Source organism: Camarhynchus parvulus, chromosome 20, assembly GCF_901933205.1.
Source record: "Camarhynchus parvulus chromosome 20, STF_HiC, whole genome shotgun sequence".
Taxonomy (NCBI): Eukaryota; Metazoa; Chordata; class Aves; order Passeriformes; family Thraupidae; genus Camarhynchus; species Camarhynchus parvulus.
Window position 1 is genome coordinate 3,623,901 of NC_044590.1, and position 19,798 is coordinate 3,643,698.

The 19,798-nt window shown below is 44.7% G+C and overlaps 1 protein-coding gene across 2 annotated transcripts in view; it reads left to right on the plus strand.

Annotated features, from left to right (window-relative positions):
* PHACTR3 (phosphatase and actin regulator 3) overlaps positions 1-19,798 on the plus strand; it is a 99,577-nt gene that overhangs the window by 42,788 nt on the left and 36,991 nt on the right. For both annotated transcript variants that reach the window (XM_030963354.1, XM_030963355.1), the window contains exons 2-5: positions 9,447-9,608; positions 10,472-10,549; positions 14,577-14,759; positions 19,144-19,347. In XM_030963354.1, coding sequence (XP_030819214.1) covers positions 9,447-9,608; positions 10,472-10,549; positions 14,577-14,759; positions 19,144-19,347 — 627 coding nt within the window. The remainder of the gene's footprint in view (positions 1-9,446; positions 9,609-10,471; positions 10,550-14,576; positions 14,760-19,143; positions 19,348-19,798) is intronic.

Here is a 19,798-nt window from a genome sequence, read left to right on the forward strand (position 1 = left end):
TCAATAAATGGTGACAATGTCTTTTCTAAAATGTTTTTAGCAGCAATTCTCTAGATTGCATTGAAAGAATGTTTTATGAACTAAGAAATGAATACAAAGCCCAGTTGTTGCACTGAACTCCAAGAAGACTGACTCCAGTTAATAAAACCAGTACAACTCTTGTTAAATGCAGGGTCCTTTCTCCACTAAATTCAGTGCACTATGAGCATGAGGAGAAAAGCTGAAAGAAACTCATCCATCTGTGCATTAAATCTGCTTTTTCTGTCACGACCTCATTATCATTCTAGGAATTTTGAACTTGCCATTGTTAATTTATGCATAGCAATTTCATTAATGCTAAAATGTGTTGCTGGAAGACCCTGGGAAGGTACCTGCCACTCTGGACACAGGTATTTATAATGGAAAAATGCAATGTAAGGACATTTCAGATAAGCTCTAATATGAGGAAAAATGCAACAGAAGGGAACTTCTACTTTACTAAAAATTTGGGAGTCAATGTCTTGATGAAAGTTGGTGAATATTGATACCAACAAGTCTTATGAATTTAAATGTGGGATTAGGAGGCTTTTGAATCTTTCAATTTAGTAAGACAAATAATGATCTTCATCTATCCTCTGAGAAGAAAACACAGGCACTCTTAGTTTATTTTTGGAAGGCTACTTGTTTAGTTTGGCTGGTATTTTTATTAGCAAGAAGAATCTTGTTTCCTTTGCACTTTGTGAGGAAAGAGCTCGTTCACTGTCGAGATGGAGTCACAAGATCACACCAGTGCTGCTTAACAAATGCAGCCAGGAGGTGTTGAGTCCTCAGCACCAGCTGCTCACAGCCCCACTTCTAACACTGCATTTCTTGCTAATGCAGACACAGCCAATAAATCACATTAGCAAGAGGAATTGCTACAACTTCCATAGTTCTCCCTGCTTGGCTGCTCAGTGACACAGGGAGTTAATGGACAGACATTGCTGTTCTCCTGCCAAAATTCTCATTTTGTTATTGCCATGTGGGACATTGTCTCTCTGTTTTGCTGTTTCTTACACAGGCCAAGGATTACAACTCAGTAGCTTGTTTTTCCTGCTTCCTGTAATACAAGAAGGAAACAACCTGGAATGGAGTAATTCCAAGAGCTGCAGAGGAGACAGCTTCATATGTTTACAGTAATTTCCATGTTTATTCTTGCTCTGAAGATCCTGCCATTTCCATTAGGACTAGATTGTTGTCTTGGTTCAGGCAAACACTGATAATCACTACAGTAAATTTGATAAGCAATTATTTCTCTTGGCCCTTGACCAGAGAAGAATTGAATTTTAGAAGGCATGCTGCAGTTTGGTTAGACCAGTGCTTTAAAACCCTCATGTGAGCTTTGAGAAAGTTCCATGCTAAGGATGATGTTTAATGCAGGATTTAACAGGTGACAAGTGCCATCCCCCCTGGGGACTTGGTAGCATTTGACTCTGCTCTGTGTTTAAACACAGATGTGGCTTTTCAAAGGTGCTGGGGGTTTGTGGTGCCTTGCTTTGGAGAACTGCTGAGTATTTATATAATATATATAATTGCCTTGGTGAGAGGCACCAGTAGACAGTGGAATAAACGATTCTTTAAAAATGTTCTCTTTTAAGTATTTCCTACATCTGCCTCATTTTTACAGAATATTACATCCAGCAGAGCAAACCATCCTTAGAAAGTATCTAACATCCATTCAGGTGAAATGACCTCCCAAAAAGGGTTTCATTACAATTTCCATACAAACCAGGTGTATAAATCACTGGTAGTTTTAGAACAGCTTTACAAGGAGCCACATTGGATGCACAACCTTAGACAAAAGTTAAATTTGGTCACTGTGCCTGTTTTCTAGTTACCTTTCCTTGCAGCTGTTCTGGTTTATGTCAGAGTTTTGTTGTCTAAGCATTCCTTCTCCCAGATCTCTGCCCTGTTCTCTAGAGCAGGCCTGGAGTGAGCAGCAGACTGGTGGCTGAGGTGTGTTTGTTGCCAGTGGGTGTGAGGAAAGCAAGAGTGTGAAGCAGCAGAAGTGATAAAGGAGAAAACAAAACAAAAGGAGATGCTCCTGCATTTCACAAAGCACAAAGCCTGTTTTCCATCTTCAGCAGTGGCACTGAACAGTGACAGCACCATCTGAGAGCTGTGATGTGTTCGAGCAAAGAGGGAAATTATGCATGGAATTACAAGGGCATGAAAGTGCCTAGGACATGAGGATTTGATTAATTCTTGAATAGACAAGTTTGGGATAGATATAAAGTGAGAGCTGACTGTGTGTCTGACAGACACAGACTCCCATAAGCTGGAGAAACTCTAAATAGATCAGTCCTGGGCCATGAATCCCAGAAAAAGCAGTGAATGAATCCCAGAAACGAATCCAGAATCCCAGAAAAGCAGTCCCTGCTGGCAAACACTGCCCTTACACCAAATGGCTTCCTTGGGTGTTCCATGTCCCTCCAAGGGCAGCTTCTGTCAGGGATAACTGCAGTGGAAGGGATTTGAAGGTGCCTCTTGGAGACAGCCCAGGGTGTGTTTCAGTCTGCAGACTCCCTGAGGATGCTATAAAAAACATCCTTTCAACAGGTTTGCAGCAAGGCTACAGCTAATTAAACAACTGCAGGTGATGAAAGGCTGGTCCTGCAGTGCAGACAGCAGCTTCACTGCTCTGAGGGCATCATCCGAAACATCCCTGTGCTCCCTGTGTCCTGCAGCACAGCATCCCTCCAGGAGCCTGGGGAAACTGCCCAGCCCTGGGGATTTGTGTGTGGCACGAACCCCTGCAGCTGCAGAGGGACAGACTTGGCACAGGCCCCTGGCCCTCTGCAGAGGCAGTGCCCATTTGAAAGGATTTTTATTTCATTTGAATGGATTGTTTGTGGGGAGATGCTGCTCTGCTGCCTGAGCCAGCTCTCACTGGGGGAGAGGCTTGTAAAAGGCAGCTTTGCCCTCTCCAAAGACATTGTACAGGCTCAGGTAACTGAATTAACAGTGATTACACAGCAATCCCTCATCGGGCTCATTTTTGTATTGTTACTGAGCTCTTTCTTAGCCAGGTAAGGCTGTTGTGGGTTCCTTTATGCAAACACTGACAAACCTATTTTGCTAATGAACTGCTAATGTCACACCGTGCATTGTAAATCACAGCAAGTGGTGTTGGAGCTTGACACAATGATCCAAAAGCATGAAAAGTTCCTGATTAATTTCTTTGCACCTTGGCTCACTTGGTGGTAATGCTGGTAGGTGATATGTCAACTTTCCTGGGGAACGTTTTCTGGAAGAAATCACAAATCTCAAGCATATAAAGCATATTTTTATCTAAGAGATTTAGCTGGAGTTGCTACTTCCCTGCTCTCTTTCCTTTGATAAGCATAATCTGTTTCCCCATTCATGTCAGGGTAGCCTGGTTTTAAAATCCAAATACTTTGAAGGAGGCTCAGCATGACAAAATGGAAATAAACTTCCCTGGCAAGCACAGCCCCCTCCTACCACCCACAAGTTATGCTTTGGGGTTTTTATTTTATTTCCTTCCATTAGAGAAAAATGTTAAATCGTAATTTAACATACTAAAGAACAGTGGAAATTATAGAACAAGGACAAATGGCAAACCTTTTGAGTCTGAAGTAAAAATGGAAGTTCAGACTTTGGAGACCACATAGTAAACTTGCATTTCCATGCAGGGAAGTACAAAAACTTAAACAGGATTTATATCTCTCAGCAAAAGGAAAAGTGATTGAGGCCAAGCACAGCCTTTAGTGAGGGGAAGCTGAACCCAGAGCTCTGTCTGTATTTCCCTGCTTTTTATCTTTGCATTTTCACCCTGCCTTCATGGATCTCTGTGAGTCTGCAGCCTGCACACGTTTCCTGTGCCAGATTTCCCCCCCAAGGTAACTCAGGGGATGACGTGGATGCCATGTGGATAAACCTGGCCCACTCTCCATCTGCTCCCTGGGAGGTTCAGCTCTCAGAGAGATGAAATCCACGGCGGGAAATCAGGAACATAAAGGGTTGCAATAAAAGAAGAATTCCAGCCATTTTTTCCCTTACTCATTGACCATACAAAACCTAAAAATTTGGATAGGTAAATGGCTGAATTTGCACCTCAAACCTGTAGTTTTCCCTACTTTATTTCAGTGTTTTTTTGTGTAATGAGTATGATGTGTCAGAGCAACAATCTATGTCACATAAGCAGCTGTGCATCCAAAATCAGCTCATGATTACATTCAATAATTACTACAGGTACCTAGTCTTTCTAAATATCTAACTGTTAAGAACTAGGTTTTCTCTTTTACAAAAGATTCTGTGTAAGTTTTTTCCAAACTAGTCCCAAACACTACTGCAACATTCACAGCTTCAAATACAAAGTCCTTCAAAAATTAAATAAATTTCAGGTTCATCAAAAACTTCTTTTCTTTTTTATAATTTTCAGTTCTAGTTTCTAACAGCCATTCAAAACTGCAAAAATAAAAATACTCTATGTTCAAAAAACTGAAATGGAAACTTCAAACTGGAACATTCTGCTGTAGTTCTCTTTCAAAGAGAGTCAAGAAAGAGAGCATGTCTGCAGAAATGCAGGTGACAGAAAACATTTTTAGAACAAGGAAGAACTCCATCACAGGAAACATCTAACTAGTGCAATAAAAAAGCTCTTCAGTTTGAATTCTGCTTCTCTGGAACATGTGACAGAAGCATTCAAAGGCTTCCAGACACGAGTAACTTATCCCTACCCTGCATGTTCAGTCACTGTCGTCAATTCTTTATTTTTCAGGATGCTAAAGTAAGGAAAAGGGGGATTGTTCCTGCTTCTAATTCTCTTTCACAATGCTCAGGATAATCTTTGCTCTGAAACCAAGAGCATCTTTTTGCCTTCCCTGCCCTGCAGGCTCCTCTCACTGACTAGGACCATCTTGAGGGAAGCGCTGGCTCGGATTGGGAGTGACCAGGGGGACACAGGAACCCTTAAAAGCTCAGCTCCCCCTGTGTCATCCTCCCTCACCTCCTTTCTAGAGGGACTCCTGAATTCCAGGCAGCACTGAAAGTTACTGGTGCTAAAGGCACCTCTATCCCAAAAGTCAGAAAGGTCATTTTGATTCCACTCACTGTCTCTGCCATCTGCAGTGGACCAAAGGGAACCTTTATTTCCTTTTTTTAGCTCAATACATGAGTTGCAGAGAGAGATGCAATGACAGTAAAGGGGAAAACATGCAGAGCTGCATCACAAACCAATTCATCAGCAAACAGAGCACGCCTGCCTTACAAATTTGCCTGCAGCTCTTGTCTGCTGTGTTATTTTTAAACTGCCTGCAGGTTGCAGATTTTTCAGTGGTCCTTCTCCTACTAATGTACACACAGGATTTAGCAAGGCACAACTTTCATTACTGTGAATTTAAGTTACCAGAATTCCCAGCACATTAAAATTCAGCATCCTTCATCTTTCCACAAACTTCTTGCTGCATTCACAGGAGGACGTGCCGTGTCCCCTGCAGCGTGCCCGCCTGGCAAGGTCAGTGTGACTCAGTCCTGCATCCCTGATGTTCCCAGCTGCCCTTCCTCAGCCTGTGGAATGCATCCTGCAGTCGCTGTAATCAGCAGGCATCCAGCTCCACACTCAGATAAACCCAACTCGCTGAGCCCAGTGCTCAGTTTAACAGTGCTCTTATCACCCAGACATGATCACCTCAGCACCAGCCCCAGCTGCTGTAGGAACGAGGGCTGTGGCAGCTCAGGGCACTCTCCCATCACACAATTCACAGAACTCCCAGCAAAACTGCCCCACTTCTGTGGGAGGCTGGCTGGGATGGAGGCAGGGTCTGACATGTGCAAATGGGAGAGCTTCTATGAGCAGAAAACCTTCACAATGATTGCACAATTCCCACAGAGAGGGGAATTGCAGGAAGAGTGCTCTATTTATGGCACCACAATGTTTTAAGGAAGAAAGCAAGGGGGTGTTCTTCACCACAACTGCTGCTGATGTAAACAGAAGCTGCAGATGCTCAGACTTTCTGAGGGGTCAGACCCTGGAGCCAAATGTAATGAATATTATGGTTTGTTTGCTTCTTCTTTGTTGCCTGGTTGATTGTGCAGCCCAGAGCTGCACTGCAGAGCAGTGTCACTTTGGAACCTCTCCCTCCTCTGAGTGGGCATGGCTCAGACATTAACCCACTCACACTGCACCACTGCTAGGAGCTCTAGAAATGACCCCAGCTACCATTGTGAGAGGAACTTGCCCACATCATCAGCAGGGGCACAGCCACATTGGTGTCCCCCCCTTTGGCTCATACAGAGCAGATGAGGAGTTTGTGATATGGGAGGGGTTTGTTCTGGGGCTGAAGCTCTGCACAGGAGTCTTTGCCCTCAAATGTGTACAGCAAGGAATTTAAAGTGATTTTGGCATAAACAGCCAATAAGCTTCAGCCAGAGCAAAATCCTGTGGCCCCACAGGGCTGAGGATTGCCTACTTGTGGGGCAGAGAGGGCCAGCAGGCTGGCCTGGCTGTGCTGGGCTTAAACTGCTACTCTCTGGACCCTGATTGTGACTGTCCCTCATCCTTCCACATTACACAGAGAGTTAAGCTGCTGCTTGCTTCCCCCTGCTGATTTGGAGAGTCATGGTTTGGCTCTTGGCTGTTTGTATTTTGCAGACATCCCCTGTGTAATTGCATGGCCTGGCCCCAGGCTGTCAGGCTCTGGGAGAAATAACCACATTACTCCACAGAACAGTTAGCATAATTAAAATATTGACTGCAGATTTAAAAAATGTGCTGAATGTTTCACAGAGTGGTTGGAGGGTTGGCAAGCCTTGGCAGCTTGTTGGCTGCAGGAGCTGGCTGATATTTAGGAGTGCCTTCTCCAGCAGTCACTGCTGTACGTGGGAACTGCTTTTTGTGCTGTCAACTTCTGATCTCCCAAGCAGCCAACCCACAACCAGGAGAAAATGAACTGACTGGAAATGAGGTGCTCCAAGGGCTCTCTTGTGATTCTCATTGTCAGTTAGACCACTTCCTTGTTATTTAGGACTTCAGGACATCTGTCTTGCTGTGTCTCTATCTATTTTTGTGTCCATCTCTCCCAATGCACAGTATAGAAGCTGCATATGGTGAGAAGGACTGTTTGTACCATATGAGAATCATTAATAAAGTTTAAAAGCCCACAAAAACCTCCACTGGAACATATGTTTTATCTGCTATTCCTTCTTTGACATCGGATTTGTACCTGTGTTTCATCTGCAATCAAAGTCTTTGCATTTCCACAACAAAGGGCAGAAAGGAAGGGAAGAAATGCAGTTGGCAGGGCTGGTGTAAACCACAGAAACACTCAGGGAAACCTCAGTGTCCTTGTGATATCTCCCCATTCCCCTTCTTAGGGGAATATCTGGGACCATGAGCATTGCTGGAGACCCTCGGGTTCGGGTTAAAATGATTTCCTGGTTCTTTGTGTATCCCCTACCTGGCAAAAATTTCAAATGACTCCATGCTACCAGTACTAAACAAAACATATGGGGGATCTCTGACCCACTTTGCAGACACCTCCATCCCAAAGGAAACACAGCAGAGCCAGTAAATCAGCTTCTTGTTTAATCCTCACTTCCATGCTTGAGAAACTCCTGGCCTGGGAGGAGCAGCAGTGCAGGATGACAAGGAGCAGGGACAGCTGAGCTGAGCTTGTCCCTCTCCACTGCAGCTCCCAGGGACAGGGCTCTGATTCACAGCCTCATCTACAGCTACTTGGGGATGAGCTAATTTCATGTACATTTCTATTTCCACTCAAGAGGCGTCACAAGAAATGACCAAATGCTATTTCCTGAGGCTTCTATTACAGCTTTAAAGTGATCATAATAGCAAGTTAATAGGAGATCTACTCTGCCATTTTCCATTCTCATTGCTATTGCTGTAATCAAGAGCAGCTCTAATTCTTCAAAGCTTATTTTTGTGGTACTTCTCATTTTTGAATACGCTGCTAGGAAAGGAGCAGAATATCTTGGCACTCCAGCTGTGGTCTGTAGGCTACTGCCTTCCTTCTGTGCAAGGCTCATTGCTATTTCCTGCTCTCAACTTAATACTGACCTCCAAATTGTAAATTATAAATATCATCTTGGGTAGGCACCATACGATCAAAGGAAAAAAAAAAAGACTTTAAATCTCTTGTAAATTAAACCCCCAGATAAACTCAGTAGAATGAGAAAAAAGGTGCTCTAAATTCAATACAAAGAGAGAATTTCACTGGGCATGCATGATGTGTGTGGGGAATTGTCACAGCTTTTCTCTGCTCTAATAGTTCACATAGCCAAGATTTAGTTTCTCTCCACTGAGTGATTCATCTCTATTACCAGTATTTTCAAAATTAAATGGAAGAGGAGGAATGTGTTGATTCCCCTGCTGTGTTTAATAATCTTCCAAAAATTGTTTCCTGTTTACTTGGAAATCCCCACCTCCATGCTGTGATTTAGGCATTTTCACCCTGTTAACTTAAAAACAAAGCCTAGAAGATGCTGGATATGTACAATCTTGCAGTCATGAAGCAATTTATGATAAATGTTGCTGTTCCAGAGAAAAATTACTCGGAAATGTACATATGTTCATAGCTTCACATTCCCAATTTAAATCTTAACTGGTTGTTGGGAAAAATACAAATTGCTGCTCAGTTTTTATTTCTGTAACAGGTCTGATGGCAGCTTCTCTTTCAACAATTACTGCCCTGGTGCTGTAATACAGATCTCAGTAAAGACATCAATAACCCCATTTAGGGGACTGTCCCACTGTCCTCCATGGCACTGGCTGGCACACAACTGTGAATACTCAGTGGGTATTGTTTCATGCAACACTTGTCTATAAGCAAAACTTGTGGTGCATTTTCAAGGAAAATTATTAAAAGTACCTAAATTGATTTTCCAGCTGAAGCATTATCTCTGAATTCCTGTGGCTTGGCTGGACAAAAAGGAAAGAATTTTCCCCTTAGCTTTCTCAGGGAATAAATTTTCACAGTAGTTCTGAGATTTTACTTACATAGCACATATCAAACAAACTCTTCTTTATATAAGATTTGAATTAGCTCACAAAAGTCAGCGTGTTCTGTGTTAGCTCATGTGAAGAGTTCATGTAAAAGGCAGCAATATCCTGTGACCCAGGAACAGAACTGGAATCTGGGGATTCCAAAGGGATCTGAGCTCTCTCACGCTTCCTCTCAGCTTTTCATAAAGGTCTGCATTTTTTAAATGAGCATTACATTTATGTGATTAACTGGAAGCCACGTGAGCCTGATTTACAGATGTGTTAAACTTCCACTGCTCCTGTTAAAGCCATGGGGAGCTCTCAGCTCTCCAGGTTTCAGGAGGCTGTGCCAGCTCCCTGCAGCTTTTGTGGGGACAGTGGCACCACTGCCTTGGTGAGCACCTTTGCTGCCCTTTGCAAGTCACTGTGGGGTTTTGTCCAACAGGTTTTTCCTCTCTTCCCCTCTCAGATGAGATGGAGCAGTCCCCTGCAGTGCGTTCTGACTACTTGGTCTCAGGGATTCGAACTCCACCAGTGAGGAGGAACAGCAAACTGGCAACACTGGGCAGGATCTTCAAACCGTGGAAGTGGCGGAAAAAGAAAAATGAGAAGCTAAAGCAGACATCTGCAGGTAGGCTGAGAGCAGGAGAGGGATGCTGCCCAGCAGAGCTTTCATGGGACATGTTAAAGGTGACCTGAGCCAAACCCAATTCAGAGGTTCCAGCATTCAACAGATTAATAATATTTAAGGCTCAGAGTGGCCCATATAGGCTGACTTCCTGTATAACACAATTTAGTACATTTAGAAGGAAAGGCCAAAATATGAGATTGAAGCACAGGCCTTGCCCCCAGACTGCTTTCCATGGGCTGTCCCTTCTCCACACAGGCTACATTTATGGCCCCAAGTATTGTCACCCCTTTTATTTGGGGTGAAGTTTATATAGGTCACAGTAACATGATGAGAAGCGACAGGAGGGAGCTGCAGCATGTGCAATGCCTTCCCTCAAGCAGCTGTCCCTGAGGGGAAGGAGCCCAGCACACAGCACAACCTCCTCTCACTGGTCTCCAGAGATGTCCCAGGAGATGAGTATGGAGACAATGTCACTTGCATTTTCATAAGATGGGACAGTGCAATTCCCTCCACTTGCTGCTGTATCCTGTGGGAATGTCCCAGTGGAGGACACTGTCCAAGGCAGCTCCAAGGTGCCACAGTAAACAGCAGGAATCTCTGAAGTCCTCATGACTCTGCACTCAGAGTGAGCTGACAGCACCTCACACCATAAACCTCAGCTTTACATGGGGTGATTTTTACAAAGGAAGAGGCACAAACAGCTGACTAATCCATGCTGCCCAAAACAACATCCTTGCAGTCCTTTCCAGGCACACAGGAGGGAAATTGAGACTAGAGGCAATTTCCATGTTGCCTTTTTCTCACCCCATTGCATGACTGCTGTGTTGGTAACTGGTGCTGTGTTGTGCTCCTACTTTGTGCAGTGCTGGAGAAGAAGATGACAGCACGGCAAGGGAGGGATGAACTCATTAAGAAAGGCCTTCTGGAGATGATTGAACAAGGTAAGTAAAAATTCTTCTTTCTTTTTTTTTAATCAGAGGCTCTTTCAGGACAGTAGGAAACATGTATTTGCAAAAGCAGAATAAACGAGCAAATGAATAAAAACCTTCAATCCAAACAGAGTGGAAAACTCAGTGTCTGAATTGAAGGCTTGTCATCCTTCAAGCTCCTCCGTGCTGCAATCAATCCATGCAGTTTAGTGTTTGATGCTCTCCCATCTTGAGTGCAGCTCTGTGTTCCCTTGGTTTACACGTGCTGCAGCCAAAGCTGGCACGTATGTTTTATGTAATTGCTCTAAACCCAGCTAAATCCTTCTGCCAAGAAATCCAGCTCAAGCTGGATAAATATAAACTTCAACATACAGATACAGTCAGCTAACATGAACAACCTATGGATCCAGATCCCATCAAATGATCCCAATCTGATGTTTTCAGCTGTTTTTCTGAGTTTGTGATGTAGCGTGTTACCAGTCTGCCTGGTTTTCATTCCCATGCAAAAGTGAAGCATTTAGTGGAGTCATTTTAAAGCTTTCCTGAGTACAAACCAGAAGTCATGGAAGGAAAGATGATAAGGGGTCAGAAACACTCACAAAGGACATGGTTCTTGTGCTCCAAAGCCCTGACAAATGCTCAGGGGAGACACAGATCTGGGTGACTGTTGTGTGAGATTAACTGAGCTCCCAGTGTTGTGGACAACATCCCAATTGTCATTTCCACCTAAACAGAGATAAACTTCACAAATCCATCTTTCCTTTGAAAACATCATAGCAGAAAGTACTGTCATGAAAGAGGACTGGCCTTTTGAGTTTGATTAATCTCACAGATAGAAGCTATATTCTTGGAAAGTAGTAATTGAGTTTCTTTTGTATAAAACAAATGCCATGCCTATAAATAACCCCTGGGACAATACTGATGCCAAGCTGGAGTGAAACTGAGCAACTGAAGAGTCAGAAAAAGAGCATTTTAAATAGGATTTCTTTTTCCATGGGAGTAAAGCAATTTAAATATTATTCTGTTGGATATATTTTAAATTTTATATTAAATAATCTATCAAACCATTCATTTATTCTAAAATGGAAGTTCTTAGAAAGTTCATTTTTAATTCCTGTCCATTGAAGTCTTTGTGTCTCTCATAATTCTAGATAATTACTTGTCCTATTAGCATATTAGCATTACTGTATATACATGATCTCCACTAGGAGCAGGAAAGTTCCCTATAATCCATGAATTTGAAGTCATGCTCTGCAAAAAACCAGTAAAATAGAACTTCTGTAGAGCCCATTAAGAGGCAATAATGAGGAATCAATAAACCTCTTGCATGCATAAAGAACGGTTGGGAGGAAAAGGTGATGCCAAGCAGCAAGATAATTTTAACAAAATTAAAATAGTTCAAATAAATATAGTCCAGTGAGGTGTGAGGACAAGCTGTGCTTTTAACTAGACAGCTGCAAACAGACTGCTTACCTGTCTGCAGGAAAGTTGCCTGGAGCTCCTATAAGCATCACACAAATTTCCAGTGCCTCCCTGTGCCCAGAAAGGGAAGAGTGGATCACAGTCAGCTGAAGGACATTGCAGCTGCCTGCAAGTTATTTGTCTTTACAGAGTGTTGTGAATCTCCAGGGTTATTTTATTATATTAGCAGAAGAAGCTTATTAACTGGAATAAAAACTGACCCAAATAATTCTCAGTAAATGATTAGTGCCCTACTTGGACTGAGCTGAAGTGGCAGCAGTTTCAAGGCTAAGTCCTCGTTTATGCAGTTAAGTTGCAATTGTCAAAGCAGCAAAAAGACTACAGTAAATCCTCAAATCCCTCTGTTCCATCAGCCCAGGGAGCTGATTCCTGCTCACTTTCATAAACAGCCCAACTGGGAGGATGCTGCACCCTGAGAAGCCTCCTGCATTTGCAGTGGGTGCCACTCAGATGGCAGCAGCATCAGGCAGTGTCCCTGGCAGTGGCCCTGGCAGTGGCCCTGGCAGTGTCCCTAGCAGTGGCCCGTGTGGCTCTGAGCCCTGCACAGGCCTGGTGCAGGATCTGCAGTGCCCTGGGAGCAGCCCAGGGTGAATTGCACTGTCCCCGTGTGGGTGCTCAGTCACCCTGGCAGGTTGTGTCACCCTTTCTCCTCACACAGCCCCCAGTCTCAGCTGGCCATTCACAGCGTGGCCTGGGCCACCTCTGTCCCCTGCTCCTCCTGGCTCTGTTCACACAGGGCAGATGCCAGCCTGCCCCTGGAAAACTCCTGAAATGCAGCTTCACTCTGGGAACCAGCTTAACTCCCTGAGAGATGACATGGGTCTGGCACACAGGGAGGTTAATTCCCAGCCAAGTCCCAGCCCTGCTCCAGGTTACCTTGCAGTGCTGAGGGCTGGGCTTCTCCTTCCCCCTGGAGCTGAGGTCTGTGCTTTGTCCTGTCCCCAGACCATCTCTAAAATTCAGTGTTGGGACCCACTGGCACCCAAAGCAGCACACCCACTTTGATGTAAGCACCAGCTGATCCTTCCTGCCCCAGAACGTTGCTGTTGTGAGTCTCAGAAATGCTCCAAGGGGAACATCTGCCTGCCATCCCTTCAGTAACCCCTGCCTTCCCAGGGGCTGGACCTGAAGGAGCCCTGAAGGAGTCTCTGGTGCAGATCCTTTGTGGGCCAGCTGCCTTTCCCCAGGCTGTGAGGAACGTGCAGAGCAGAGTTACCTTGAGCATGTTTAGGGAGCTCCCCCCTTGATGTCTGTCCCCTTGGTGAGGATGAAGCTGATCAGGTTTATCTGTGCTTACAGCTCTGGGCAGTGGTTCACACACCCATGATTTTCTACAGGGCTGCCTTCACAAGGAGCTGAAATGTAGGCAATGAACTTTTTCCCCCCTCCCCTTCCCTGTATCATAGCAACTGTGCTACTGCGAGGGCTATTTTAAGAACAGTAACTTTTCACCAAACGTGATTATGAGGCAGACTGAGTGAGCTCAGTGTGCAAAAATACTGCATCCCTCCCGCAGCATCTCTGGGCCAAAATCTGATACCCTCACCCAAAAGCACAAGAAATTACCCTGCAGATTGTCCAAATAGCATAAAAAAGAGGTAACTGTGAATGTTGCTGTTTTAAATTGATGTTCAAGGAACTGGTAATGATAGCATTGCAAGAAAACACAGCCCTGGCAGGAGCTTCCAGAAAGGAGGGTCCAGGGATGAGAAATACAAGCTGGGAGGTGAAAGGTGGACAGCAGGAGCATCCATCAGCATGGAGAGCTGCCCAGGGAGGGAAGTGACTGCTTTCTGTTTCTTTGCAACAGTGATGTAGATCTTGTAAATTCTGAGGGAGTAAAAGAGTAGTTTGTATTCTGAAGATTCTTTCCTGAATAAGAGAATACTAGAAAAGCTTCAGTCATCAAGATGCGTACAGCTGCAGGGATCACTGGCACAAAAATCTTTCAGAGTAAGCAAAGGGAGCAGTTTCTAGGTCTGCATGAGGAGGGATTTGAATTTCTGATCAGCTCAATCACACAGGATACACTTTTCAAAGCTGAGTAACTAAAACTGTGCTAAAAACCTGCAGTTTGGTAGGAATATGAGCAGCCTTTCCTTCCTGCAGCATTGCTGGATGGCAGCGAGTCGTGCACAGAGCCTAGCACAGCCCAGACATGTCAGACCCACCTGGAATGTGCTGCACCACAGGCTCTGCTCATGCAAGGAAGGAATTGTCTTCTCCCAGAGACCTCTGATTGCCCATTGCTCATCTCCCACCTGGCAGCTGCTTCCAGAGCACAGTGGCCACTTGCTGAGGCAGCTGGATGCCCACAGAAAGAGGTATCTCCTTGAGAAACCTGAGTGGGTTTTTGTGCCCAGATGGGCTGGTGCCCACAGGATTTACATCACAGGTGGTTAACACAGAGATCAGGTGCTGCTCTAGGAGAAGTCTTAGTTCCCTGTGCATGAGCAGCTTTAAGAGTCCCTCTTCTCAAGAGGATGGCAGGGGGGCCTCAGCTTTCACTGCTCATGGTTTAGCTAAGATGAAATGATGTGTTGATGTGTTGTTTTAGATACTGAAGGCAAAGCCTGCACTGGTGACGATGGCACGAGGGTGACACAGAGCGAGGCTCCAGCAGCTGTGTGCCAGGCACTCACCTCAGAGGAGGAGCAGCAGGACACCACAACTGCGGCCACAACGAATGTGACCTCCTTTGGTGAGGAGCTGCACTTGGATGAGCTGAAAGAAGATGCAGGTATTGCATATAAAACGTTTTCAAAAAACCATGAAGTGTTATAACAACATTTCTGCTGAGGGGTTGAATGTGTCAGTGCACTAAAGGGTCAAAGCACCTTGTTCTGCCCAGCCCACACTAGGTTAGCAATTGGTGCCTAATAGCAGTGATTCTTGAGACTTCTACCAAGCTGAGGAACTACACAAAGCTTGGCATGATGGGATTAGTTGAATTATGAGATGATCCGGTCTTGGCATGGTGCCCCTTTGGTAGCAGCAGTGGCTGCTGTGAAGATGAAATAAGCTTCTCTTAAAGAGATTTCTTAAACTTCTGTGCCAAGCCTGAATGTATTAGTCCTGACTCGGGAGAACAATGCCAATACACAGCCCACACTGTCCATGTCACCACTCTGTCCCCAGCATGCTGCAAACACCAGTGAATTTTGATGCCAGGAGCAGAGATCAGCTAAGCCAGGCTCCTTTGGTGCAGCTCTGTGAGCTCATCCATGGCAGCCCTGCCTAGGGACTGGAGCAGCCAGGCACAGCCCGGCAGCTGCAGGGCTCCATTCACCTCCTGACAACCAAGAAATGCAAAGCTGCAGAGATAATGCTTTATCCTGGTTTGTGAGGACTGTCATGTGGTGATTATGGATTTTCCTGCCCTCTGGGCAATCTTTACACCTTCTCCATCTGCCCTGGCTGCCTTTTGTTCTCTGTCCCACCCCTTCAGGCCCTGCTTTCTTGGGGGTCCCAGCCCCTGGCTGCTTCCACCCTCAGAATGGAAATCATTCCCTCATCTGCTGAGTCCAAACCCACTCATCTCCCTGTTCTTACAGCAACCAGATCGAATCTTGACCAGATTACAGGTTTCTTTTCTTCTTTCTCTATTCTAGAGCATTTAATTCTGTATCACTAATGAAATTTATTTCTGAACTTCTAATTCTTACCATTGGGACATACTATCATGGAAAGATAGCACTAATAAGGTGTCATGTGTCTAACCTTATGGCTCTGCATAAACTCATAGTGTGATTTAAAATTTACCTTACAGTGTGTTCAAAATCGTGTATTGAAGCTTTCAAAATCATCCCAATTTCTTTCCCTAATCCTAGCTCCTTTTATTGTCTCCCTGAAACAATCTTTCCCGTCTTCTTAATTTCTTTTCCACCATTTTTTGAGGTGTCATTTTCCCAGGTTCCACAAAAACATGACAGTGGGATTACATTCTCCTGTCTCCTTAGTCTGAGAGACTCCAATTTGTAGGAAGTCTTTCTGCCTCTCCTGTTGGTGGCCTCTGGCTTTCAAAATAATTACTGCTGATCTTGTCTTTATGTGCTTATTTCTCCCTGTCTGTACATCCTAGCATTCCTGTCTCTAGTGAGTGCACCTGAAGGAATTAATTGGGTGGGAAAGCTCTTCAAAATTGTCAGTGTGCTGCTAAATTTATTATAATGTTGAGTTTTTTATAACATTTGCCCTTGGGCTCAATCTAGGCCTAATGCAGTGGGTGTCTTTCCAGATTCACGTGAATAAGTGACCAGCTAGAAACAAAATGAATGGATTTGCTTTGTACCCAATGTGTTCTATGTCATCCTGAGGATGTGGGGAAGAGCAGAAAACACAATTTGCAGACTTCATGTTGATGCTAATACACGGAAAAGAACAACCAGGGCACAAAGAGGGCAGTTTTCCCCACCTCCCCAGTGGGCTTGGGGACAGTCCCAATGGGAGGATTTCTACCTGGTAATGAGATGGCATTTTGACAAGTGGCACTCCATGAATAATTCTAGTGCTGAGCACTTGGAATACTTTCAGCAGGATAATATTCACTCTGCAGTATGAAATCTGTTAATGGGTTTGTGAGCTCAGGACTCAGGTCTGCCTGACACCCTCCCAGAGCAGGGTGGAGCTCAGGACCCAAAAAGTCTGGCTGGGGCTGGGAGCCTTTTGTTCCACCTGCTCTGCAGCAGAGGCCCCACTGTGGCTGTGCCAAGCAGCCCTTCCTGTCCCAGGGACAGCCCCAGGGGAGCTACTGCCAGGGAAAGCATTGCTCCTCTCAGGGAATGCACTCAAATCTGACTCATTTTCCTCTCCAGCTCCTAACATCTACTGGGCTCTTGATCTTTCACTAATGTAACCCATTAGTGACTCTGTTTTTCCCTTCCTCTATTACACATTTTGTCTCCTGTGCAATGGGCACAAACACCTAACTGATGTCATCCTGGAACAAGGCATTTCCCTAGAAGTACATTTTAAAAAAATTATTTCCTTCTGTAATTCACATAACTATCCCATACAGCAGCTTTCCTGTCATGACAGATTTCACAAGAACCCCTGGTAATGATGCATATTTATTCTTTCCTGTCTCTTTTGAATGATAAATACTCATTCTTCCCCTTCTAGGCACACTCATTAATCTGTTTGTCAACAAATTAAATGCCATTATCTTGCCAATGCTATTGTTTCCAACTGCCTCAGTGCCTTGGTGCCTCCCCACGCACTCTGAGCACGAGGCTGCTGAATGTTCATTAATACAGACAGTTTGAATTCCCAACGAGACACAAAACTGAGCCAAGAAAAGATTTGTGATGCAGCAGCTGTGGGTGCCACTGCAGTGAGATTTCAGGAGATGGCCTAGAATGGTTTGGAGGGAAAGGTGCCCTGGACAGACAATCCAGAGTACCCAAAGGAGTGGGATTTGCCCAGGAGTTTGGACGTCTCTCATGTTCTGCATGACCCCAGCTCTGGATCCTCAGCACAGGAAGACATGGAGCTGCTGGAGGTCCAGAGAGGCACCAAAAGGATCAGAGGGATGGAACCTCTCCTGAGAGAGCAGCCTGACAGAGTTGGAGTCAGCCAGCCTGGAGAAAAGAAGGCTCCAGGGAGATCTTGTTGCAGCCTTTCAGTACTTGAAGGGAGCTTATAAAAAAGATGGAGACAAAGTTTTTGATAGGACCTGTTGTGGTACAACACAGGGCAATGTTTTTAAACTGAAAGAATGAAGATTCAGGCTAAATACAAGGAAGAATTATTTTATAATGAGTGGTAAAACAGTGGAACACACTGTCCAGAGAGGTGGTAGATGCTTCATCCCCGGGAACATTCAATGTCAGGCTGGATGGGACTCTGAGCAATTTGATCTCGTTGATGATGTCCCTGCTTATTTCAGGGGATTGGACTAAATTCCTTTAAAGATCTCTTCCAACACAAAATATCCTATGATTCTGTGCTTAGGAGAGGTTTAAACACTGATCTCCCCATTTGGATGAGTGCTTCCCCCCTCTGGGGTAGGAAAAATAACCCTCATGGCTACTGCTGAGCCCAGAGTGGCTGGAAATGCACTTTGGAGGGAGCCTGGCCATGGCTGGGATCAGAGTCAGCCCCCAGGCTTCCTGTGAGTCCCTCACCTGGCCAGGCAGGGGTCAGGACAAATCGTGACAGTGAAAGCTCAGCAGTGAGGCTCTGTGTGAGTCTGGGCACTGTCAGGGCAGCTGTATCTGAGCAGAATTCAAGGATGCTAATTTTGGACTTCATCACTGAAATTTCACCTGTGTCCTGCTTCACTTCATGCCTTTCTGCATCCATTCCCCTGTGCCCTCATCACAGCCTGGTCAATTTGATGAACTGCTCAGTGATTCAGCCTGCACTAACTTTCACAGCTAAGTGCTTTTGCCATCCTTGCAGAGACAGTCCTGAAATGAGCAGTGCTTCACCATCTCAAACCAGGGCTTTGGAGGCTGATTTCTTTTCTTCAGTACTTCACCAATTCCCTGTTCCACTCTAACTGCTCAGATCCAATTGCAAATCTTTTTCGTGGCAGAGTCTTTTTGGTTATCAACTTTAACCTCAGAAAACGCTCAACAGCTCTGGAGTCAGGTACACTAAAAGAGGACTCAGAAAACAAGTTGAAATAATGTATTAAATAAAATAAAAATCATATTGGGAAAATAAACACACATCAACTATTGGAAGATCAGTTTTTAGGTGATATTCTGAGTTTGATACTCCTTGCCCTTTGGTGGTGTGTTCCTAGACAGAAGAGTGCTCACCCAGGAACTGTGACACCACAGCTGTGTGCTCTGAGAAAATTCATTGCTGTTCTCAAAAGTTGCTTTGCCTTGCTATCCTCATTATTTAAAAAAAGGAGAAAAAGGCTTTAGGGAAGTAAAGGAAGCTCAGCAGTTTTCTCAGGAACATCAAAACCAACATTTCCTCAATATCATCATATGTTTTATTCTTCACCTGCCCTGGCTGGTTGGCTGTTTCACACAGTTGCTTTCACAGTGGAAAAGAAGTGTTTCTAGCTGTGTGCCATGTGTTCAGTTTTTCTGAATGTTCCTGGCATTGTCCCCTGGCCTATCATTATTAACCTCATGTTCCATTAATCTTACTCATCTTCCCACTAGCCAAGAAACCTTCAGCACCCACGGAAGAACTGGAAGATGCCAGCCTGCCAGCATCTGAAGACAGTCCACAAGCCTTACTTGTACCTGAATCCACAGATTCCCCCCAGAAGCAGACAGAAAGAAACCCAGCACAGCTTCCCAGCCCTCCATTGCTCCCAGCTCCACCACCTAAGGCAATCTCCAAAATCACCAAGAGCATAACAGGTCAGTCGTCACTGCTCAGTAAAGATTTCCCCATCCTTGATGTGCTGTTCACCTCCACAGCACTGTCAAATCCTTTTCTCATGCCTGTTTTGAAGCCCCAAACTGCTGAGAATCACTCAGTTATAGTGAGCAGTGACCATGTCTGGCTGCCTGATAACAATGCACTGATCTTTGTACTTCACAGATTTATCTGAACCTCTCATGGGGATTATTTGTTGTGAGTCTACAGCACTAAACGCACATAAAACAAATCAAACCAACTGCAAACATCTGCTGAATCTCATGCTCATATTGATATGCCATAAAACACAAGGAAGATTTAAATGTTTTCATTACCTGGGCTCCCACTGGAGAGCAGGACAGCAGCCAAAATCTAGTTCAAGTCAAAGGTTCTGCAGAGGTTTCTGTCTGAAGGGTTTGCTCTCTAGGGCAGGTCTAAGCTAGAGCTATG